General features: G+C 34.6%; 1 protein-coding gene across 2 annotated transcripts in view; it reads right to left on the bottom strand.

Moving 5' to 3' along the window:
- Positions 1 to 26649, bottom strand: part of LOC115422881 (neural cell adhesion molecule L1-like protein) — a 142165-nt gene that overhangs the window by 59619 nt on the left and 55897 nt on the right. Inside the window, exons 16-22 of one of the 2 annotated variants that reach the window (XM_030139492.1) lie at positions 24791 to 24988; positions 22050 to 22120; positions 21717 to 21939; positions 21529 to 21564; positions 18209 to 18324; positions 7811 to 8015; positions 1680 to 1802 (exon numbers count right to left, since the gene is read on the bottom strand). In XM_030139492.1, the coding sequence (XP_029995352.1) occupies positions 1680 to 1802; positions 7811 to 8015; positions 18209 to 18324; positions 21529 to 21564; positions 21717 to 21939; positions 22050 to 22120; positions 24791 to 24988 (972 nt within the window). The remainder of the gene's footprint in view (positions 1 to 1679; positions 1803 to 7810; positions 8016 to 18208; positions 18325 to 21528; positions 21565 to 21716; positions 21940 to 22049; positions 22121 to 24790; positions 24989 to 26649) is intronic. The other variant, XM_030139493.1, reaches the window with a different exon arrangement.

Raw genomic sequence — 26649 nt, forward strand, 5'->3', positions numbered from 1 at the left:
AGAAAAGAAAACATGGAATGCCTAAAAGCACTGTTTCTGGTAGTACAATGCCATAGATATTGATGTAAGAACTGAAGTGATTTTGGTTATTATCAAGAAAACATGGAAAATGAATAGACATGTTGGTATGTGCTTGTTGTTGTTTACCATGTTGATATGTGTCACTTATGTTACTATTGTTGTTGTGTGATTATTGTTGAAATATATTGTATTATAAGGTATGCAGACTATAAATTACATAGTTACTAAGTGTAATACACATCAGTTTTCCTAATCTGATTTACATTATTAGGACTCTAAATGGATGTAACTTCATCATTAATCAAGCAAAAGTAATGTATTGTGTTGTATAAATGTGAGATCGAGTTTTTTTCTTCCCACTCCTTTTTGAGCAATACTTTTTGAATTTATTTTGTTATTACTAGTGTACATAGTGAACATGGCAATTGCTATATTATCTTGATCACCTTTATTTATTAATGCATTTGCTCTGATATTAGTTCCTTGTACACATAAAATGTTTAGTTTTTTCTTCTGTTCTTAACAAATAAATAAATGAATGAAATCAGCTCTTAAATTAAACTCTTATGAGCTATTTTTGTTGTTCTCATTATATTTGTCCAAACAAATGTACCTTTAGTTGTACCAGGCATTAAAATGAACAAGAAATTGAAGACATAATAATATTTTTATTTTTTTTTTCGTGACTGTAGAATAAAGAGCATAAACAGCAGACCCAAGTGGAGTTCCATGCTGAATCAATTCAACTGTAAAACCTCCAACAGCAACAGATTTCATGTGTGGGAATATCTATGTAAGAGCTGCCATCTAATATGGGAAAAAAGCAGAAAGGAGAAGGAGACAGGGTGTATTGAAGAGCCGGCCAGACTCTGTGGGTTGGTGTTCGGAGGCGGCAAAAGGGCCGTGTCTGCCTTCACATTTTACACAAAAGATTTTTAGAAATGTCAGAGTGTAGGCTTTGAAAACAGCAAATATAATGAAAGCCCCTCACTTATTTTACACCCCGGCTGTTGTCAGGTGTAAAGGTGGGGTGTTTAGTTTAGTTTTTTTTTTTTTTTTTTTTTTTACAAGAAGCAATGCTCTTGAGTGATAAATGCCATAGAAATTGAAGAAGAGAGACGCAAACACAGTATAATAGAATGGGAATGGGATGGTCATTTTTTCGGAAAAGAACCCGCAGTCAGGGAATTTAAAAAAAAAAAAAAGATAAGAAACACGACGGGGAAAAACTGTCAAATCACATCCTAAAGTAACCTGCACAAACTGGACTGTTGCAGACACTGAGACACTAAGAAGGGTTCAGAATGAAACAGTGCCACCTAGTGTCTGATTGGAGAAGCACTGGAAGGGGTGGAAAAAAAAAAAAAAAAAAAAAAGAGGAAGATGAGAGTGTGTGCAGTGTGTTTCCAGGTTTATCAAATAGACTTTAAACATCCCACAAGCTCAAAGGTAAACTGTAGCATCCCTGAACCACCTCTCTCATCTCCGCTGACACCACCGCCGCTGTCTTTTCTACGCTTCTTCGCCCACGACGACTTCTCTAACCAAAGCTACCCTGTAAAAATGGATGAATAAACCAGACACTCCAACAGGTCCGGTGTTTTGTGCCGCTCAGGTCGGCCAGTAATTAGTCCGGCAGTGGATGTGTGTTTACATACTGAGGTGGTACTGCAGCAGATAACCAGTGAGGATGCCATTTGTCTCCGGCGGCGGACCCCAGACGAGGAAAACAGAGTCTTTCTGAGAGTTAGAGGCGGTCAGGATGGGCACTTGTTTAGGAACTGTGGAGAAAAAAAGCAAGTGTTAACGTCTCTGTAGAAATGAGAAGGTTTGACCATGAGTAAAGATGGAGGTTCTGCAAAATAAGTTTTTGTGAGTGTGTTTATAGTTTTGTGTGGACAGACGATGCCATGTTTAACCCATAAAGACCCAGTGTGACTTTTGTGGCAGTTCCCAAATGAATTTTTCTTTCTTTCTTTTCTTTCTTTATTACCTCCGCCAAGGAACGGCAGAGGTTTTGTTTTTATAGGGGTTTGTTTGTTTGTTTGTTTGTTTGTTTGTTTGTTTGTTTGTTTGTTTGTTTGTTTGTTTGTTTGTTTGTCTGTTAACAAGATAACTCAAAAAGTTATGGATGGATTTGGATGAAATTTTCAGGAAATGTTGATACTGGCACAAGGAACAAATGATTCAATTTTGGTGATGATCTGCCTTGGCGGAGGTCTGCGCTCTCCGAGTGCTTTTCTTTCAATAGTTTTTTTCCAAATTTCTTTTTTATTATTGGGTCTAAAAAGTGCCAGGTACCAAAATGAACCCAGTTTCACAGAAGCACCCTGATCCAAATGCATGTTCTTTTCATTTTAACTAGGCATCTGATGGAAATGCCTTCAGAATAAAAGCGCATAAAGGATCTATTTGTTGGGGGTGGGGATTTTGATGACATTTTCAGGAAATGTTGATACTGGCACAAGGAACAAATGATTATATTTTGGTGATGATCGGGGGGCGGGGCAGGGCTGATCTGCCTTTTCGGAGGTCTGCGCTCTCTGAGGGCTTTTCTAGTTTGTTTATTTGATGAGGACAGTGCATATTGATGATCACTCAGTACAAATAAAAACAGTACTTTGTGTAAATATGTCAGATTTAGCTGGGAGCTATTTTCCATCCGTAGTCTTCACTATTTAAAAACAGACTAAATGTACAAACAGGACAATGCAGTGTATACAACACATTACTATATAAAAATGTACATCATACAATATATTATTAACACAATAAATGCAATATAAAACTGCCAAGAAGAATAACTACTGAGATGGAAATGAAATGCTGAGCAGATATCACAAGTGTTCACAGGTTGTATTCTGTCTATTTAACCATTCTTAAATGATTTATCTCCAGTTATTGTAATATTGTTATCTGCATTTTGAGAATTTTCCAGTGAAAATCAAGTATTTTCTGGTATTTACTTCACTGATCATGTAGATGTTTATAAAAGCTACATCACAGTTGCGGGTTATTATATCCAAAACAGAGAAAACAGGAAAAAAAAAAAACACCTTTTGTGGTGGTTCCAGGCACAACAAACCCCGCCCCTTGCATGTATTGCAGGTTATTTTGGCATCGATCCAGCTGATGTCATCATGTCTATGCATGTGCTGATGTCAGCATATCAGTCACCTCTATATATGCGCCAAATTTGAAGTAAATTGAAACAAAATTGATGTTTTTATTGACATTTGAAATTTTGCACATTATAAGTAAATGGGAGACAAAAAGATTTTTTAAAAATTCATCAAAAATTTTACTTTGACCTACTTTTCCCAAAATGTAATAAGATCTATTCTGGGTCTCTGGCAATTTGGTATGAATTCAACCAATATTTTTTCTGCTAGAGTGTTAAAAAACAAACAAACAAACAAACTGAACCAAAAAAATACCCCTTGCCCCCCCTTCGGGGGTGGGGTAGTGGTGGTGGGGTAATAACTGAACATAAATCCAGCGTCTCCATCCACTGTCACTGATCCAACTCCATGGCTTTTACTTTTGAATCAATGTTGTAGAAGATGACGGTGTTTCCACAGTAACTATGGAGCCTCTGAACGTCCAAATGGGTCATATCTGATGACCATGAAAAGACGACAAACTGTATTTTACACCAGTTATTTACATGCATTGATAGAATTAGTGGATCAACAGGTATTAAACATTTTCGATCAGTGGATGGTTTAGTGGTTATTTGGGTCATTATGGGTTAAGAAGAACTTTTTTAAAAGGAAAAATGAATACAGAATTTTTTACGCACCTGTAAAAAGCTTAACATTGTATTATTTGCAATATTTCAAACACTGATAAAACATGAAATAATCTGCTCTTCATAACATCTCATTCTCATCCATTGTGCTTTGTTATTCCTAAAATCATCCCTTAACAGAGCTATGCATGAGTGCTCTCAGTGTGTGTTGAAATCCTGGTAAAATACATGAGCTGTTAAGAGTTTCTAAAACATCTTTTTAAATGAAGTAATTTACATTCATGCATATTTTCCCAAACAGAAGACATAAAACAGGACAGAAGACTAAATCATGAGAAGTCGATCTACACGAGAATAAATACTTTTGCAATATTAAACAATTCCCTAAAAGCCTATTTTAATTTGTGCCAAAATTTTGTGTTGTTCTTCACATAAATACAGATATTACCACTATTAACTTGTTAAATTGCTGCATAATTATTCACCAGAATGCTGGAAGATTTTCATGTTGGAGAATTCCTGTTAGAAGAAGTCCAGACCCTGACATTTACAAAGCTCGAGTTACCTTTTATTTATCATTATTCCTTTTAATAAAAAAAAAATGTGAATAACAATGGTAAGGAGAGGAGATGAAAAATATTACGCTGTGTTTCGACATCATCAAGTCGAGGAGGCAGAGGATAATAAGAGAATAATAATAGCAGAACATTTTGTTGCTGATAGAAAATATGCTCAAGAAAGAATAGATTATTTTCTGTTACACAAAGGTAAAAAGGAATTCTTTCATACAGCAGATACAGCATTGTATCTGCTGTTTCTCACACCTTTTCATTTGTATCCTGCATTAGCTGTACTTTAATAATAGACTCATTTTATGCTGAAGAAACAGATAAATAGAAATGCAAAGAGTGTGTTGATTTCAGATCCAAAACTTCATAAATAATCTTTTCAGAGGATTCATGTCTCATTAAGATGAAGCTCCACTTGTGTCCCCTGTACATTGCACCGTGATGAGATGTTTCCCATAATGCTTTTGACGCAAGAGACCAAGAGACCCTTGAACTTCTGGAGATCACATTGCACAGCTCATGGTTTTTAACAGTAACAAAATTAGTTTTTGTTTTGTTTTGTTTTTTGCCATTAAGACCTGAACAGCCACTGGTGACCAAAAGTATCTACTGATCTAAAATGTTTGATGATTTTTGATCCACTAATCCTATCAATACATGTAAATCATTTTAAAAAAAAATGCAGTTTATCATCTTTTCATGGTCATCAGATATGACCCATTTGGATGTTCAGAGGCTCCGTAGTTACCATGGAAACACCGTCATCTTCTACAACATTGATTTACCAGTAAAACCCATAGAGTTTGACAAAAGTGGATGCAAACACTTGTTTTAAAGTTCAGTTAATGATGTAGTCATTTTTTTCTTCAGTTTTCTCTGTTCTGATGTAATAACCTTGTGAACATGCGCATGATCAGTAAGTCAACTCTTTACACTGCAAAAATCTAAATCTTATCAAGTGTATGTTCAAAATCATCAAAGTTCTTCCTCCTTCCTCATTAATAACAGTCTTGTAGTGTCACTGGAAAGGCCTGTGGTGAACAAATTCCTCCCCCCTGGTGGTTTATTTCAGTATTGCATGTATCGATTTGTACGCATCAGGTTTTTCAAGAAAAAAATATCACACTGATCATGCACTGCAAAAAATCCAAATGTTACCAAGTGTATTTTTCTCATTTCTAGTCCAAATATCTCATCGCACTTAAAATAAGACATAATCACCTAAAGAGGAACTTTTCAGTGAGATATAAGAAAATTATTTTTAGACAGTAGATCTTAAAAATCTTATTTCAAGAAATCCTACCAAGATAATTCTCACTTGTTCCATTGGCAGATTTTTTTTTGCTTAATTCAAGATTTTTTTTTGCTTAATTCAAGCAAAAAATCTGCCAATGGAACAAGTGAAAATGATCTTGGTTGGATTTCGTGAAAGAAGATTTTCAAGATCTGTTGTCTAAAAATAAGTTCTTATATCTCACTGAAAAGTTACTCTTTAGGTGATTATGTCTTATTTTATGTGTGATGAGATATTATGACTAGAAATTAGAAAAATACACTTGGTAAGATTTAAATTTTTTCCAGTGTATAACCTGATGTGTCATCGCCGACACACTCTGCACATATGCAGTTTGGATGGCTGTAACTCTTTCACTGTTTGTGCATTTGGAAAAAATCCAACAGTTTCTGAAACCTGATAATTTCACTTATGTGTGTACTACAAGCTGGAGAAGAAGCCGTTTTAGCCAAATTATAACATGCAGAAAATTGTAAATGATGGCTAGATTTTGAAAGATCTGGGGGGAAAAAGTGCCCTGGAAAAATAGGCAAATGGACTCACAGCATATTTTCTAACCTTTTAGCTAGTCAAAATAAGAAAAAAAGTTCCGGTGGACCATTTTAATCTTAGGGTTTAAAGCAGGGGTCTCAAACTCATTTTCTTTCAGGGGCCACATTCAGCCTGATTTGATCTCAAGTGGGCCGGACCAGTAAAATAATAGCATAATAACCTATAAAAATAATGACAACTCCAAATTTTTGTGTTTGTTTTAGTGCAAAAAAAAAACAAAACAGTTAAATGATGACAATACTTACTTTTATAAACTATTTAAACAAAAACAATGTGAATAACCTGAAAAAAGTGAAATTTCTTAAGAAAAATAAGTGTAATTTTAACAATATTATGCCTCACCTTATCATTTCTACATGTGCATTATGGATCGGATCTACAAAGACACTAAACACTTAGTAACAGGCAGAAAATTGTTAAAATTATGCTTAATTTTCTTTAGACATTTCAGGTTGTTCATATTTGTTCAGGTTATTCACATTTTATTGTTATAGCATAGTTTGTAAATGTAAGTATTTTCATAATTTAATGTTATTTTTTGCACTAAAACAAAGACAAAACTTTTAGGTTGTCATTATTTATAAGCATAATATAATGTTTTTTTCACATCAAACAGAGAAGAAAATTTGGACTCATTATTTTTTGTAGGTTATTATGCTATTCTTTTACTGGAGATCATATTGGTCTGTATGTGGAACCTGAACTAAAATGAGTTTGACAGCCTTGACTGTGGAATTTGTGCACTTTGCAAATTCATCCAATGGGCCGGACTGGACCCTTTGGTGGGCCGTATATTTGACCCCTACGCCACATGTTTGAGACCCCTGGTTTAACCCTTTCATGCATGAATTATGAGGACCTTAATCAAGATTTTTTTCTGGAGAGTTTTTATTCCTCTTTAGGCATGAAAAAAAAAAAAAAGCGATATATTTTTTATGAATCTATTTAATCACAGAGTTACAAAAATGTTCACTCAGCTGGACACTACGCGTTTAATTTTAGAAGCAAAGAAACGTGTATTTACTGATATACTACGTGAAAACTATGAAATAAAAACATTTTTAATGCTGCTAATCTGATGTGTTCTCACATTTTAACATACCTGCATGGAGATAATATGCAAAAAAACAAACAACTTTTTGTTTAGAAAAAAAAAAACAAAAAAAAACAAACGTTTATTTCAGTCTAGTAACAATTAGCAATTTTTTCCATTCGAACATGTAACTGCAGATCAGGTTTATCTACAGTAAAGTTACAGTAATTGCAGCATATGGGATGATGCACAAAACAACAAATCCATAAATATTCAAGAAAACACCTTTGATCAGCTGTCCACTGTAGTGACCACTATGCATGAAAGGGTTAAAGGGTTGAATACAAGAAAATGCCTGGATTTCACTGAAAAATGCCAAATGAAAAGGATAATATTATAAATACAGGGTGATAAATCATTTATTAAAGGCTTAATATAAAGGAAAATTGGGACCACTTGGCTCCTCTACAGTCCACACTTTGCACCTGACACTAATTTTCTCAGATTTTTCTGGCCCATACACCGGTGCTCATCAGTGTTTGGAAGTACATGGAAGTGTCTCTGCGTTTGCATCATCCTCAATTACTCACCTCCCTCTGGAGTGTTGAAAGTGACCGGGTCGCTGTTGGGCCCTTTGCCTTTTTTGTTGAAAACATTAACGGTGAGTCTGTACTCAGAAAAGGGTTCAAGGCCCGGCACAAAGGCGTGACTCCTCTTCCCCGGAAAGGACAGAGACTGGCGTTCATCTAAACTCCTGTTGAGGTTTAACAGGCTTCGTTTTCTCACCCAGTGAACCTGTGAGAGTCCCGTTAGAAAGTAGGAAATAACAGGAAGGACAAGAATAAGCAGAGAAGGGAATTAGATAAAGCGGGAGAATTCTGAGGAGTCGTAATTAACAACCCCTTTCTCCTATAATGAGGTAGATGGATCCAAACAGGTTTTACATATGCACTGTGAATCTGACCGATAGCTTTTTCAATTATAGATTAACAGATAAAATAGCTGCTTCACACAATCAGACTGTAATTATCACTGGATTAATTACTGTATCACATTCTGTGCATAGTGACTGTATATGTGGCCTCTAGACAATAGAAGTAACAGTGAAATGTGTGCATAGAGCTGACGATATGTTAAGACAATTTACAGGTTTAATCAAAAGGTTTCTCTGGAGAACGAATAGGATCTGAAAATATTTATTTACTAAACTTTTATGCCATATACAACTGAAAAAAACACATTCACAAATAGTATATTATACACCTGAGGGCCAATAAAGTAAAAGTTTTGGCTTTTTTATATTAAATAATTCGGCTAAAATTTGCTTAGAGGTCTTATTTATGTCTTTGTGCATAACAAATCAATATAAGTGAATCCCAAAGGAACTCTGTGTTGGTAAATGCAAGTTCTGCAAATTTACAGGATTTAAGTTCTGTTGCAACATGTTGATGGTCATGTGAACTATGTTTTCAGCTCAAAAATGTCCAATTTCATCACAATTAATGCTATATTTTCATGTCACAAATGGCCAAGTTATATTTGAACTGAATTTACCTGAAGACAAATATTCTATTGATTCCCCAGTTTTTCTTACAAGATTCTATCCTACATATCACATGTTTTATTTTTACAGGTTGCAATATGGAGTATGGTGCTGATCCATCCTGCTTATGTTACGCCAATACATACATTAAGAATGTCACACGTCACTTTTTAAATCAACAGTTTTCTAATAATAAGCATTTTTATAAAGAAATAACAACTCTATATTGTTATTTACTCTTTAGTATGATGATGAACTGTACAACAAATAATTTTGATCCTAGTTTTTGCACAGGGATCATTTGTGGAAACGGTGACATGGCTGCAGTGCATCAGTATGATGGGATCTGTAACAACCATGTCACATCCGTCCACTGCCACATTTTGTGTTTTTGTGTCAGCTGTTATTGTTTTAGATCCACAATACTAACATTTATGAATAAGAGGAGAATTAGCAATAGTAAGTATATAAGTTTATTCCTAATAAAGTACTGGTACTGACCAGAGCATCATGGGTAATGTCACGTCCGTCCACCAGCTAAAGTTTTCACATACACGTGCTATTGAAAATCCAATATTTCTGAAAATAGAGCTTCCACTGTCAAATAATATCAGCAGTCTGTGCACAAATGTATTAGCATTATTTCAACACAGTTCTATGCATTTCTTACAACTTTTTTTTTTTGACAAAAATGGCCACTCATTTGACCTCCTAAGTAAATTTTAGCCGAATTGCTAATATTGATTAGAAACAGTATGATGCAACAGTTTTTGGAGTTGACATCTTTTATTTTTTTAAGTAAAGCTGTGAAACTCTTGCCCCCTACAGAGGAAAAAGATACATAAGTGGGTTTCAGGAGGTTATAAGAAATAGACAGGTTATATTTTGACTTTTTATTCCGTTTTATTTAAGTAAGGACTGGCTAGTTAGTTGTTACACACATCTGAGCCTTTGTTTTTGTGTTTTTGTGTTTTAACATAACTGAAAACTGCAAAATAAAATATTAAAAATAAATAAATAAATAAAGCCATGCACCATGGTCAGGGAATAATCCTCAAAAAACTGTAAGACTACATACACTCATTTCTGTTAATGATTTTCAAAGTATCATGGAGAATGCAGTAAAGGGGGAATGTCACTGTTTTTCTTGATGCCATTATGGTGGAATAGTTGTTATTGTGTTTTATTGTTCATTGTGTATCATATGTGTATCATATATCTGATGCTTTCTCCAGTTCCCACAGAATAACTCTAAATTCCCCTAATGGGATCAAAGTGGACAGCTTTAGATTCTGCTGTAACCTGTTCCAGGTTGAAGGAGCCTTCTTACCAAAAAATAAATAAATAAATTTAAAAAAATTAAAAAAATTAAATAAAAAAAAATTATATATATATATATATATATATATATATATATATATATATATATATATATATATATATATATATATATATATATATGTTATGTTATGCTATGCTATATTATGTTATGTTATGCTATGCTATGTTATATTATGTTATGTTATGTTATGCTATGCTATGTTATGCTATGTTATGTTATGTTATGTTATGTTATGTTATGTTATGTTATGCTATGCTATATTATGTTATGTTATGCTATGCTATGCTTTATTATGCTATATTATGTTATGTTATGTTATGTTATGTTATGCTATGCTATATTATGTTATGTTATGCTATATTATTTTATGTTATGTTATGCTATATTATGCTATGCTATATTATGTTATGTTATGCTATATTATGTTATCCTATGTTATGTTATGTTATGTTATGCTATCTTATCTTATAAAGAAGTTATGACTAAAAAAACAGCAAAGGTAAGACAACATTCTTAATTATCGCTTCATAATGTGAGCTTTATTTTTGCTTTTGTCTCATTCAGTGAATTTTAGTGACACATAAATAATGCTTGTACTATAGGATCTGTTTACCATTAGCTTAGCACTGCTAACTTTGTCTCATTGGTCTGTTGTTTTATGGAATTATTCAAGTTTGGATATTTGCCCATTTAAGAGCTTGTTTAAGTTGTGTTCTGTTTTCTCACAATTGGTTTTGTTGAGCTTTTAGCTGATGTTCTTCTGTTTACTTGGATGCATAGTGTGTGTATAATGATACAAGCATTGCATAGCATTACCATGGCAACACAGATAGAACTGTGGCTGCCGGGGGACACTGGGTGGGGTAGCTGCAGTTTTAGGAGACAATATTGCCATGTATGTTCATTAAAATAATGAGTCAACATATATATATATCAAATTCAACTGGGAAAAAAAATATTAGATACACTTGTTTTCTTCAGTTTCTTGTTCATTTTAATGGTTGTTTGGACAAATATAATGATAACAACAAAAATAGCTCATAAGAGTTTAATTTCAGAGCTGATATCTATCCATTTTCCATGGTTTTCTTGATAATAACCAAAATCACTTCACTTCTTACATCAATAGGTGGCATTGTACTGACAAAAACAGTGCTTTTAGGCATTCCATGTTTCCTTTTCTGTCTGTTTTAGTCACATGATACACACAGGAGTTAGTACTTAATTGCATAATCATTGTTTTTGATGATTTTTGATGGTCTGATCATTTTTTCCATGACTGTATACAGAGTGAGCACCGAGGCTCGTAAAATCCTGTGAGTAAAGACCTCTATGTGGACTAAACTGATAAATATAAATGATGATCAACTGAATATTGTATTTATACAGGTTCATACTTATCACATATGTGGCAGATTATGATGTAGAATTATATGTGACAGTTATTATACTGATTGATGTAGACATAAATACATGTTGTATTAGTATAGGTTGATATAGATTATGTGTGGTATTGTTACAAATGTTTGGGATTAAATATGTGTTTACTTCTTCCCACTTCTTTTCGGATGTGTAAATAACACTAAAATTGCATTACAGCCACAGAAAAAATTATTAGACCATCAAAAGTCATCAAAAACAACGGTTATTCAGTTAAGTACTAACGCCTGTGTGTATAATGTGACCAAAACAGACAGAAAAGAAAATATGGAATCCCTAAAAGCACTGTTTTTGTCAGTACAATGCCATAGCTCACAGGTGTCAAACATGTGGCCCGGGGGCCAAATCTGGCCCGCCAAAGGTTCCATTCCGGCCCGCAGGATGAAAGTGCAAAAATTAACCTGAACAGTCCAGGTTGTCAAAATCATTTTGGTTCAGGTTCCACATAAAGAACAATGTGATCTACAGTTAAAAAAACAAAACAAAACAACACAATAACCCAAAAATAATGACGACACATTTTCTATGTGAAAAATTATGTGGAAAAAATGTAAGTGAAAAAAATAACATTACACTGTGAAAATATTTACATTTACAAAACTATTCTTTCACAATAAAATGCAAATGAATACATAAATAAAAACAAAGATGAACAACCTGAAATGTGCAATTTTAACTATTCTGTCTGTTACTAAATGTTTGGTGCATTTATGGATCCACTGTGATCTGTAGTTGTGTTAATAATAATACGAGATGTAATATTGTAGAAATTGTTCCAATTTTAGTTCCAAAATCCAAAATTTTAATAATTTTCTGCCTGTTACCAAATGTTTATATGTTTATGTAACATTGTGTGTAATGTACAGGGTGGGGAAGCAAAATTTACAATATTTTGAGACACGGATTGAAAGACAGTGTATGACCAATTAGTTTATTGAAAGTCATGAGAATTTAAATCTTCAAATCATATTTTACTGCATTTCTAACGGTCTTGTTGTCTACCTCAAGCTCAATTGCCATTTTTCTCATGGATTTGGTTGGATCCTTTAGGATTTTGGATTTGAGAGCTTTAATAAAAGCTTTGGTACGTTTTTTGTTGCTTCCTCCACTTCCAGACTTTCTTGTAATAGTTTTGCTCATAGTCATTCTCTTCTTTACATTATAAACAGTCTTTATGGACACTCCAGCTATTTTTGAAATCTCCTTTGGTGTGACGAGTGCATTCAGCAAATCACACACTCTTTGACATTTGCTTTCCTGATTACTCATATGGGCAAAAGTTTCTGAAAAGGTATGGATAATAGTGTTAGGTATGATTATGACATCAATATATGTTTGGTTTCAAAAACAATTGATATAGTGCCTGCTGAGAAAAAACAACAGAACCCACGGAGAAAAGAAAAGGGGTGTAGAAGCCAATAATGTCATAACAGCCAATAACGAAATAACAGCCAATAATGTAATAAATTTGCCCTTTTTAAAATGTAATAGGCCAGTAACGTAATATCTGGCCAATAACGTAATAAATGTCCTGAACCGATAATGTAATAACGTTATAACTTACTGGTTGGTTATTACGTTATCGGCCTGGTAAAAAAAAACATTCTGTGCAAATGTAATAACTGAGGCAATAATGTAATAAGTTATAACATTATTGGCCAAAGGTTGTTACATTATCTGTTCAGGACTTTTATTACGTTATTGGACACATATTACATTACTGGCCTATTACATTTTGAAAATGGCAAATTTATTACGTTATCGGCCGTTATTTCGTTATCGGTTGTTATTACATTATTGGCTTCTACAAGGGGCAATACAAACAAAGACGCACATGAAAAGACAGACAAGACAGTGCATTCTGGTACCATTAAAGAAAGAAAACAGAAAAAATAAATAAATAAATAAATAAACAAAACAGGTCAATAACAATATAATTTGTCATTATTTACAGGTTATTAAGTCATTGTTTTACTGGTCTGGCCTGCTTGAGGTCAAATTGGGCTAAATATGGCCCCTGAACCAAAATGAGTTTGACACCCCTTCCATAGATATTGATGTAAGAGCTTAGTTTATTCGTAACCAACTCAAACTAAGCTTCATGCATTAAAAGCAAAGTCATGGTATCACTTGTAATATTCTGTTCAACCTACACATCCAGTCAGTGTCGTAAAACCACCCATTATGGAAGTTTTGCTCCACAAATATTAATAACGGGCTGATTAATGGAGCTTGAGCATATCTGGGTATAGTGTCAAGAAGAACCTTAGAAAAGATGAATATATTCTACTGTCCCTACAAAGAAGAAAAAGGTTTTCTGTTTCAGGATCTCACCAGCATGTTTTTAAAATTATTTTATGGTAATACTTTTTTTTTATTTGTTATTTTGTCGATTCTTTCTACTTTTACAATAATAGACAAAAACACAATAATGGTCATATTATTATAGTTAGGTTCTTTTTTGGTTGTTAAAATGAATTAGTCATAGGAGTTGATCTAAAAAAGCATCAGGTTCTCTAGTTCTGTTTTGTTCAGGTTTATTTCATCCAAGACAAAGACCTCTGCTTCTAAAGTGTTTTGGAAAATGTTTCAGCGGGGCGTAAACTACAGGGAGCCACAGGGAGCTCGGTTCCTCTTAATCAGACATGAGCCTCCCTGAAAACACTATTTGTGAAGTCTGAAAAAAAAACAAAAAACAAACAAGGCTCTGTGAAACTTTGGAAACCTCTGGTATTAAATGCTATTTTTGCCATTTCTATTTTTTCTATATTTTCATCAGCAAGTATTGCGCTTAAAATTATTTCTTTATCAATGCGTTTTTAATTCATGATTCTTGCATACAAAAAATAAGGATGAATTGGAATGTATATGAATTCCACTGCCTTTGCATCAGTAGTGGCTTTTCCATTGGACATATGCGCAAAACTACCGATATTTACCAAATGTTGAAAAAACAGAGGTGTGTAATGTCAGTTTTTCCATTAAATCACAAATGCAATGATTTGTTTATTTATTATCGCGAGATGACACGAGAAGTCATTCCATAAATGTGGCTATGAACGTAAATATGGTGTTGATTTACAGATATATTCATTATTATTATTATATATTACCCCTCTATTCCTTACTAAATTAAAAAAGTATTCAGTTTCCTGGTGTGTCCACACATACTGCGCCATGTTTCTTTTAAAACTCTTCTTCTTTGCTTGTTGTAACGTCCATCAAGATCCTTTTTTTAAATTTTATTCACGTGACTCTTGTTGCGGAAAACAGTCTTTTATTGCAGTTTTGCGTAATATACCAATTTCACTACGCCCGAAAAACTACATCCTGCCAGCAGAAAAATGAGAATTTATGCAAGGCAGAGTGTTTTGACAAAAATGTCCACTGTAGCAAAATCATTTGCAATTTATATCCGTTCAAATGGGTAGATTCCGCATGTAACGCAAGTGGACACGAAACCTTGAACGAGACTGCCGGTTCCTGAAAAACCCACATGTCTGCATTAGAAAAACCACCAGGATCCACAAATTTAATGCAGTATCTTTATTTATAGTGGTATGTAAGACCATTTCAAGCATGTTTTTCAGATAAAATGCACTGACACCTAGGTTGCTTTTCCTGTCCTATTTTTCCATTAAATCACAAATGCAATGATTTGTTTATTTATTATCGCGAGATGACACGAGAAGTCATTCCATAAACGTGGCACTGAACGTAAATATGGTGTTGATTTGCAGATATATTCATTATTATTATTATTATTATTATATATTACCCCTCTATTCCTTACTAAATTAAAAAAGTATTCAGTTTCCTGGTGTGTCCGCACATACCGCGCCATGTTTCTTTTAAAACTCTTCTTCTTTGCTTGTTGTAACGTCCATCAACATCCTTTTTTAAAATTTTATTCACGTGATTCTTGTTGCAGTTTTGTGTAATATACCAATTTCACTACGCCAGAAAAACCACGTCCTGCCAGCGTAAAAATGAGAATTTTTGCGAAATTGTTTTTCCATTAGGCAAATTTTATGCTCAAATTATATTCGTACAATTTGAAGGTCAATGGTACCTTCACACATATGCAGGTCAGACATATTGTGGGCACCGATGCACCCCCATACCATCACAGATGTTACTTTTACCCCTTTCACTGAAAACAGCCTGGATGCTCTTATTAATATTTGTTATGTATTCTCTTCTTTTATCTGTTTTTCCTGTAAACAAGCTGAAAAATGGACTAGTCTGACTACGTTGTGTCTTTTGGTCAATTCGAAACTGTATGTAGGGCTTCCTCTTCCCATAATACCATTTCAGGTTGTATTTCTCGACTTTCAACAGCAATTTAACCTGAGACTTTGACTGACTCCCTGAAAATGAGTGAAAGAACTTCAACTCTTTGTAATTATGCACTGTGTAATATTATTTCGGAACTGATAGACAGGTCTCTTATCACAACTGACACATGGAATTGAGTCAAAACCTATCATTTGTTGCAAAGACTGTCCCCATTAGTCCAAACTAATTGTTTTTTTGGTTTTTTTTAAATGGGCATTTTTCTCTATACATCTGGGCCTCTTGTCCATATGTAAAAAGTGTTTTAGGTTACAGAAACTGAGATTTTTTTTTTTACCCGTTTTTGGTTTGGTTTGTTTGTTTGTTTGTTAACACTCTAGCAGCAAAACTACAGGTTGAATTCATACCAAATTTGGTTTGTAGATTTCCAGTGACCCAGAATAGATGTCATTACATTTTGGGAAAAGTAGGTCAAAGTGAATTTTTTTTAATTAATTCGTTTAAGCTTGTTTTTTTTCATTTACTTATAATGGGCGGAATTTCAAATGTTTGTAGCAGCAAAACTATTGGTTGAATTCATACCAAATTTGGTTTATAGATTGCCAGTAGCTCAGAATAGACATCATTACATGTTGGGAAAAATAGGTCGAAGTTTCAATTTTCTATGCATTTTTGAAATCTTTTTTTTCTTCCACTTAGAATGGGCAAAATTTCACATTTCTATAATAAAACATAAATTTTGTTTAACCCTTTCATGCACGAATTATGAGAACCTTAATCAAAATTTTTCCCTGAGTGTTTTTATTCCTTTTTAGGCATGAAAAAAACAATGCGATTGAAAATTTTCTTCTGAAAAATAAATAAAAATAGATAAATAAATAAAATAAAAATAAATTTAAAAATGTAAAAAATTCATAAAAAAAATAATAATAATGAAAAAAAAAAATTCTTATGAACCTATTTTTCATAAAGTGGCAAAAATGTGCACTCAGCTGGACACCACACATTTAATTTTTGACGCACAGAAACATGTATTTACTGATAAATTGTGTGAAAACTATGGGGAGGGTTTGTGATTCTGGGGGTTTATGCTCAGGAGCGATCTACATAATGTTACCAATTCATGTCAGAAAAGATATAGAGTGTCTTAAAACTTTAGTAAAGATATGTGTGTTAAAAAAAAAAAAAAAAAACAACAAAATCCATGAATATACAAGAGAACAGGTGTAGAATAACTGTCCACTGGAGTGACCGCTGTGCATGAAAGGGTTAAATTTACTTCAAACTTGGCACATATATAGCGGCAGTTGATATGCTGACATCAGCACACGCATAGACATGATGACATCAGATGGATTGATGCCAAAATAAGCTACAATACATGCGAGGGGCGGGGTTTGTTGTGCCTGGAACCACCTGTTAAAAACTTTCATTGATAAAGATATTTAAAAACCACATATAGATGAGGGAATGACGGTGTTCCATGCTAAGGGTTTGTTGTCATTTTTGCGTTCTGGTGTGTAAAGAGATATGTGTGGACAGAAAAAAAGGAGGAAGATATCCATTTGTAAAAATATCCTCGGCAATGTGAAGAGGACATTAACCCTTTCATGCATAATGGTCACTACAGTGGACAGCTGTTCAAAGCTGGTCTCTTGCATATTTATGGTTTTTGTTGTTTTGTTTCCATATCAGCCAACACAGTGGACACTTATGCATCATCCCATACACTGTAATTCATTACCATTACTGTAAATTTGATGTTCTAGATAAACCTAATCTGCAGTAAACATGTTTGAGTTTAAAACAATTGCTAATTGTTATTAGACTGTAATCAGCTGTTTTGTATTTTTTAAACAAAAAGTTTTTTTTTTTTTTTTGCATACTATCTAAAACATCAGATTAGCAGCATTAAACATGTTTTTATTTCATAGTTTTCGTGCAGTATTTCAGTAAATACATGTTCCTTTGCTTCTAAAATTAAACGCGTTGTGTCCAACTGAGTGGATATTTTTGTAACTCCATGAAAAATAGGTTCATACAAATGTTTCTTTTTTCTCATGCCTAAAGAGGAATAAAAACACTCACAAAAAAAAAAAAAAAATCTTCATTAATGTTGTCATAATTCATGCATGAAAGGGTTAATTAAGCATCTTCAACCAGCAATAAAGTCTGCTCATATTGAAACAAACGGTGCATGTGTCTGTCGTCGCCTGCATGGTTCTGAACGCTGCTCTTGTATTCATTTTATTCCTATTCTTCTTAATAGGAATAATGAAAAATAAAAGCTGAATGAAGTGTCTTTATAAATGTTTGTCCTGAATAGGCAGTAGGTGTGCACAGCGGTTCAGAGCGGTCAGTACTCACATCGTATCCCCCTAGATGACCTCGCACTGTGGCAGGTGGAACCGGGGTCCAGCTAACTCGCAGAACAGTGGTGTTGATCACCTCCACTGCTACATCCTGCGGTGCTGCGGTAGGAACTGAAGAACCCACAGAGAAAGGTCAGACACAAAGACATGCAGGGGAAAAACACAAGTTTCACACATAGCCACGAAAACATACACAGACAAAGCAGTGGAACAGGTGAAGGGTATCTACGGAGGCAGCGACACGATGAAATAATACTGATGTGCAGCAGCTTTAGGAGATAATGGGGGCTTCTATGAAACTGGACAGAGGGGCTAAACATTCAAACCAGATGTAGACTAATGGTATGAAGCAAGTTTGGAAGATCTCTGGGTCTTTTTTTTTTACTTTATTTGTAGAACTTTTCAACATTTATAGAACTTTTCATTTAACAACTATAACATTTATAATTTCAAGTAATGTACAGGGTGGGGAAGCAAAATTTACAATATTTTGAGACAGGGATTGAAAGACAGTGTATGACCAATTAGTTTATTGAAAGTCATGAGAATTTATTTGCCACAAGAAAATTGACCTAACAGAAAATGTTTTTATTCTATGTGTCCTCCTTCTTTCTCAATTACTGCCTTCACACGCTTCCTGAAACTTGTGCAAGTGTTCCTCAAATATTGGGGTGACAACTTCTCCCATTCTTCTTTAATAGTATCTTCCAGACTTTCTCGTAATAGTTTTGCTCATAGTCATTCTCTTCTTTCCATTATAAACAGTCTTTATGGACACTCCAACTATTTTTGAAATCTCCTTTGGTGTGACGAGTGCATTCAGCAAATCACACACTCTTTGACGTTTGCTTTCCTGATTACTCATATGGGCAAAAGTTTCTGAAAAGGTATGGATAATAGTGTTAGGTATGATTATGACATCAATATATGTTTGGTTTCAAAACAACTGACGTAGTGCCTGCTGAGAAAAAACTAAATGTTCATTGTAAATTTTGCTTCCCCACCGTGTATTTATGATACAGAGATTGACACCGGACATGATAAACAAACAGAACCCACGGAGAAAAGAAAAGGGGTGTAGAAGCCAATAATGTCATAACAGCCAATAACGAAATAACAGCCAATAACGTAATAAATTTGCCCTTTTTAAAATGTAATAGGCCAGTAACGTAATATCTGGCCAATAACGTAATAAATGTCCTGAACCGATAATGTAATAACGTTATAACTTACTGGTTGGTTATTACGTTATCGGCCTGGTAAAAAAAAACATTCTGTGCAAATGTAATAACTGAGGCAATAATGTAATAAGTTATAACATTATTGGCCAAAGGTTGTTACATTATCTGTTCAGGACTTTTATTACGTTATTGGACACATATTACATTACTGGCCTATTACATTTTGAAAATGGCAAATTTATTACGTTATCGGCCGTTATTTCGTTATCGGTTGTTATTACATTATTGGCTTCTACAAGGGGCAATACAAACAAAGACGCACATGAAAAGACAGACAAGACAGTGCATTCTGGTACCATTAAAGAAAGAAAACAGAAAAAATAAATAAATAAATAAATAAACAAAACAGGTCAATAACAACATAAACACCTAAAATGTATTTAAAGTTCCAGGTCAGGTAACATATTCACGCAGTGTAAAAGAGGCTCCCATATTTAGTAAAATTTATTGATACTTTGGGTCTATTTTAAAAATAAATACTTACTGAGATAACAGAGAAACTATTTTTCAGATAAAACACATTTTTTATATATTATGTTTATACAAAAATCCACATGTAATGCATCTCTACTTGCACGACTTCTTATACTTTTGAAGTAGAAACAGGAAACCCCACCCACAACATGATCAGTGGATTGCAGACATCGTGAGGTTTTTACAAATAGAGAAGATGAGATGTACGTTAGCAGGATCAACTTTGTTTATATTTTTGATGTACTTTGTATATTATTATTTTATTCCTATTGTCTTTCTTTAAATTCAGGCTGTAATGAGGTGAGACTAATTTTATAAGCCCTACGGGGTTTTCTGATCTCACCTGCACAGTTCGTTTCTTTGCTTGTCCTAATGTTTGATTTGTTTTTGTGCAAATAAATAAATAAATAATAAATAAATAATAACTGCAAAATTCTGTAAAGCATGGCAGCCTTATTTAAAGTACCCAGAAACTTATAGAATGAGCACTTTATCATTAAGGAAAAATGTACGCACTGTATGATGCATCCATGTTATGCTGTTGAAAATCTATAAATAAAATTATTTTTAAATTTTTTTTAAAAAAAATCTGCATGTAACACGGTTAAAAGGACACGAAAATTACGCACTGCTATGTTTTTTAAAATATCTCCTTATTCTCTCACATAGACATTTTGGGAATCGACGTAATTATGCAAGGCAGAGTGTTTTACAAAAATGGCCACTGTTGCAAAATCATTTGCAATTTATATCCATTTAAATGGGTAGGTTCCACATGTAACGCAAGTGGACACGAAACCTTGAACGAGACTGCCGGCTCATGAAAAACCCACATGTCTGCATTAGAAAAACCACCAGGATCAACAAATTTAAAGCAGTATTTTTATTTATAGCGGTTTGTAAGACCATTTCAAGCATGTTTTTCAGAAAAAATGCACTGACACCTAGGATGCTTTTCCTGTCCTATTTTGATCCTATTTTTAGAGCAAGAGTATAATTTTTTTTTTGCATTTATCTGAGGTCATCATTAGGTACATCCTGGGGGGAAATATGTTTATATTTCTCTTTTGTTATTGGGCCTAAAAAGTGCCAGGTACCAAAATGAGCCCAGTTTCATAGAAGCACCCAAATCCAAATGCATGTTCTTTTCATTTTAACTGTGCATCTGATGGAAAATACCTTCAGAATAAAAGCGCATAAAGGATCTATTCAGCTGCACATTCAAAACAGCAGGGAAAAATACATCAGCAGCCATGAAATGAAACCACTCTAAATATCCCCCACTCTACATGTTCCCGTAGTGGTAGTAGGATGGGATAAAGTGTGAGCAGACACTAAAGGGAAAAGCAGCCAGTGCGCCTCAGCGGGCCTGCAGCCCACAGTGTGTCGTGATCTGTCAAATCTCCCACAGCTTCTGAGACAGAAGTGGAAATTTGACATCACTCTGTTCTACAAAGGTTATCTGCCACCTGCTGGATTTAGCTAAGGTGATTTTTTTTTTTTTTTTGCTTTTTCTTAGGGGAGGAAAAGTCACTACCGCACACCTGCACAGGGTCAAAAACAGTGGGTAAAAAAAAAAAAAAAGAGGAATGAACTTAACCTGACACATTTTCCTTCAGACAATGCCAAAAAACAACTGAAGATCGAGTGGGATGTGATAACATGAAAAGTTCATAGTGAGTCACGAGGAAAAACAATGAGCTTTAGGGTATATTTTAATGAAAAGACTGAACGCAAGCCAGAAGCGTATGAACATCCAAAGCATGATATAAACTAGTATGAACTCACCGTCTTCTCCAGAGTAACCTGTGACAACTTTAGGTTCAGGTCCCCAACCGTGACTGTTCCTGCTCTGAATTGTGATCTCGTAGGGCACAAAAGTGGACGTGTTCCTCACCACAAAGGAGTGTCTTTTGACCAGATGTTCCTTCCACTCATCCCCCACTCCTAGTCTTCTATATTTCACCTTGTACTCAAGGCCTGGACCGTTGTGTTCGATGGGCAGCAGCGGCTGTAACACAACCGTGAACTCATGAATAAACTTGAAAACGGCTGCATACTATGATTATTTCATGGACGGTCTATTGTCGTGGCTGCAGATGAAAAAGGGGCTTCTTTTACCTCCCAGCTTATGTCCATTTGATGAGGGAGATGGCCTTGAATTTTAATGTTTTCTGGGTTTCTGTCAGGAGCTGTGGACAGATATTTGACAGTGTGGGATCAGCATATTGTTACAACGGGGTCCATCTTACTGTTTTGAATGAAAAATACAGTTACAAAAGCATATAGAAAGAATGTAGGGTCAATATACAATTGAGGAACTTTTTTTAAACTCTTTTTATTGAAATTAGAACAATGATAATATAACAAAATCATATACAGCACAGGTGTCAAACATGTGGCCCGGGGGCCAAATTCATCCTACCAAAGGGTCCAGTCTGGCCCTTGGGATGAATTTGTGAAATGCAAAAATTACACTAAGATATTAACAATCCTTTTAGTTCAGGTTCCACATTCAGACCAATTCAATCTACAGTGGGCAGGATTCAGTAAAATACTATCATAATAATATATAAATAATGACAACTCTAAATTTGTCTCTTTGTAAATGTAAATATTTTCATGTATATACACTGAAACAAAAAATGTGAATAACCTGAACAAATATGAACAACCTGAAATGTCTTAAGAGAAGTAAGTACAATTTTAACAAGATTCTGCCTGTTATTAAATATTTTGTGGATTTGTTGATCCACTGTGATCTATAAGTTATAATGCGCACGTGTAAATGATAAACTGAAGCAGAATATTGTTAAAATTACACATCTTTTTCAGTTTGTTGATATTATTCACATTGTTCGAAAGGATAGTTTGTAGATGCAAATATTTTCATAATGGAATTTTACTTTTTTCACTCTAAAACATAGAGAAAATTTTGGAGTTGACATTATTTATGTATTATTATATTATTATTTTACTGGTTCGTCCCACTTCAGATCAAATTTAGCTGAATGTGGCCCCTGAACTAAAACGAGTTTGACACCCCTGATATACAGTATCCAATATATGTGATGTCAGAACAAAAACACTACACCTGCACTCACACACACACACACACACACACACACACACGAAAAAAATTAATAAAATAAAATAAAATAGAAAAAAAGGGGGGGGGGGGGGGCTGCCTACTTACTTAATATTAAAATAATCTACAAATGGCTGCCAAATTGGATAAAATAACCTTACATTATCTTTTAGTGAAAATGTGATTTTCTCCAAATGTAAGTGTTGCATAATGTCATTCAGCAGAGTCTGATCATCACAGGTCATGTGATTTGGAATTAACACACTTCCTTGAGGTGTTTCTGTCATGGGTAACTTAGTTCAAAGTGATTTCTCGGCCACAGATACAATTTATTATTTTCCATATAAAAATTGATACTTTGGCAAAAAAAGAAATATCATAATTATCTCAACTAAAAAAAAACACACAATCAAAACAATTTTTGAATAAGCTCATTTTATTCTTGTTTTAGCTAATTAGAAGGTGGTTGTTATTAAATTTGGATGGTTATTTAGTTGACATTTTAGTATATCCAGTCATTTATTAATTATTTATTAATCGTTTGATAATAAGTGATTATTTCCGTAATTAAATAATTATGGAATTTTAAAGACATGATCATAATGACTTTATTTATTTATTTTTTTTTACTTTTAATAAAGATGAATGCAAGATAAATCCCATGGACTTCAACATATATTGACCCTGTAACTGATGTTATGAGATTTATGTTTTGTTTTTTCCTTCCTTCCTCCCTCCCTCCCTTCTCTCTCTCTTTCCTCCCTTCCTTCTTACCTTCTTCCTTCCTTCCTCCCTCCCTCCCTTCTCTCTCTCTTTCCTCCCTTCCTTCTTACCTTCTTCCTTCCTTCCTCCCTCCGTCCCTTCTCTCTCTCTCTTTCCTCCCTTCCTTCTTACCTTCTTTTCTTCCTTCCTTCCTTCCTTCCTTCCTCCCTCCATCCCTTCTCTCTCTCTTTCCCCTCTTCCTTCCTTCTCTCCTTCCTCCCTTCCATCTTACCTTCTTCCTCCCTCCCTCCCCCTTCCTTCCTTCCTCCATCATTTCTCTCTCTTTCCTCCCTTCTGTCCTCACCTCCTTCCTTCCTTCCTTCCTTCTCACATTCTTCCTCCCTCCCTCCCTCCCTCCCTCCCTCCCTCCTCCCTCCCTCCCTTCCTTCCTTCTCTCCTTCCTCCCTTCCTTCTTACCTTCTTCCTCCCTCCCTCCCTCCCTCCCTCCCCCCTTCCTTCCTTCCTCCATCATTTCTCTCTCTTTCCTCCCTTCCATCCTCACCTCCTTCCTTCCTTCCTTCTCACATTCTTCCCCCCTCCCTCCCTTCTGTCCTTCCTCCCTTCCTTCTTACCTTCTTCCTCCCTACCTCCCTCCCTTCCTTCCTCCCTTCTGTCCTTCCTTCCTTCCCTTTTACTGAACTTAAGAAAAAACTGAATTTCATCTGTATATATATATATATTTTTTTTCACAGAACAGCATGTGTGTTTTTGCATATTAAGGTGATTTAGCCACAGGTTAAAAAAAGGTAAAAATGTCATTAAAGTAAAATTAAAATTCAGTACTATAGACTTTGTGGCGACTATAAAGCATGATGAACATATTCAGCCACGTTTAGGCACTGATATGTACTGGTGCTGAAACTGGAGGACCTAAATATGATCCTACTCCACTGGTTTCAAATCTCATGGGTAAACACTAGGATTCTCCACTCATCACCTCCCATACATTCATTTCACTAGAAGAGTTTAGACTTTGCATTCTTTCACAGCTGACAGAATGAGTGTGTCTCACCAGCAGGAGGGGTCTTGTATGTCTCCGTGGGCTCACTGGGGGGTCCGGGTCCGACAGTATTAACAGCGTACACTCTGAACTGGTAGTTAAGGTGTCCGTGTAGTACCAGCTCGGCCGTTGCCTGGTTACCAGGGACTTTCTGTAGATGCTTCCACCTGCCTGGCTCCCACTGGCTCTCCTCATACTCTACTATGAATTCTGTACTCAGAGAAAACACAAAAGACATGCAAATTCAGCTGTCGGCGCCAAAAATGTACTATCCATTAGATTTACATTCATAGTCTCAGAGCTTTAGTGTGTTCACTGTACTACGAAAGGAAAGGTTCAACATTCTGGGAAATATGATCATATGACTAGATTATTGACAGGCATTGATAAGTAATTTTTCTTTGAGAAGGTATAGAAAGACATTGAAGACTAAGGAACACTCTGAAGACTCTCTGGATATATATATTTCCTGGGTGCCTATCTCTGAAGGCACTTCCACATGTACAAAGTTTATATTAGTCTAGTTATGAACACAACTAGGGATGTAACTATTACCGGTATAATGATAAACCGTGGTAAAATTCCTGATGGTTATTATTACTGTTTAAATTCTAATTAGCATTAAAACCGTGTTTGATTACAGCACTTTGGATACTCAGGTGATAGTACTGCTCATTTCCTGGAGAAGCAGTGACACACCAGGCATGCATGCGCAGTTTGCAGTGTTTGACCTCTGAAAACATGGCTGAAGGAACATGCATGGACAGCACACCTCCGTCCTGTACATTTCTCTCTCTTTCTCTCTCTCTCTCACTTTTAAAAAGACGTACAAATGAACTATTATTCAAAAATATAGAGCTCAGGATTGACTAAAGAAAATGCTTGTTTAAAAGACTAGGATCAGTATTGGCAGTTGAGATAAGGACATGATTGACTTGAATTAAAATTAAATATGTATTCTCTTCTGTTGTATATTCAGCAATGATTACACTGATTTTATTTTATTTTTTATTTTTTGAAAACATTGTGTTAATCATAAATAGGGTTAGGTAAAATAAGTCTTTACTTCAGCCTAAACGCTTTTGGTCGCATTGTATATGGAACAATGGATATGCTGTTTTTGTTTGTTGTTTAAAGTAATTAATGACCGACTTAACTACTACTACTACTACAACTATTACTACTACTACTACTACATTGTGAATTGTGAATGATTTGATATGGAAAATGGTCAAACCAGCTCCACTATGACCTGTCCAACTACTTTTTTTCCCACTCAAAAAAACACTCATGGATCAATAGGATAATTGATAAGGAATTGGCTTGGTAAGCAGAATCGACAATGGCATTGATATTGATCAAATCCTATCAATTCCCACCCCTAGTGCAGATACCTCTTATGTCCATAAGATGCCATTTTTAATGCACATTTGTATGTTTGATGTTTACATGTAAATATTTGAATGTTTCTGCCGACAGAAAGTACAGAAAGTGTGTGTGTTATTAGGGAACGAGCCCATGGGGGGAGATCCTCTCATGCACTCACGCAGCGAGGAGAGGGCCTTTGCCCACAGGCAATTTACTTTAATGTTTTTTTTTTTTCCCTTGTTTGTTTGTTTTTTTTTATATTCAAAATAAAAAAAAATAAAATAACATAAAGTTCAGATTAAAATTCAGGGTTATTATATCAAAAACAGAGAAAACTGAGGGAAAATTATCTTTTTCTGCAAAATCTATCATTAACTGAACATAAACCCAGTGTGTCCATCCACTGTCATTGATCCAGCTCCATGGGTTTTACTGGTGAATCAATGTTGTAGAAGAATGACGGTGTTTCCACAGTAACTATGGAGCCTCTGAATGTCCAAATG

Source organism: Sphaeramia orbicularis, chromosome 7 (genome assembly GCF_902148855.1).
Source record: "Sphaeramia orbicularis chromosome 7, fSphaOr1.1, whole genome shotgun sequence".
Lineage (NCBI taxonomy): Eukaryota > Metazoa > Chordata > Actinopteri > Kurtiformes > Apogonidae > Sphaeramia > Sphaeramia orbicularis.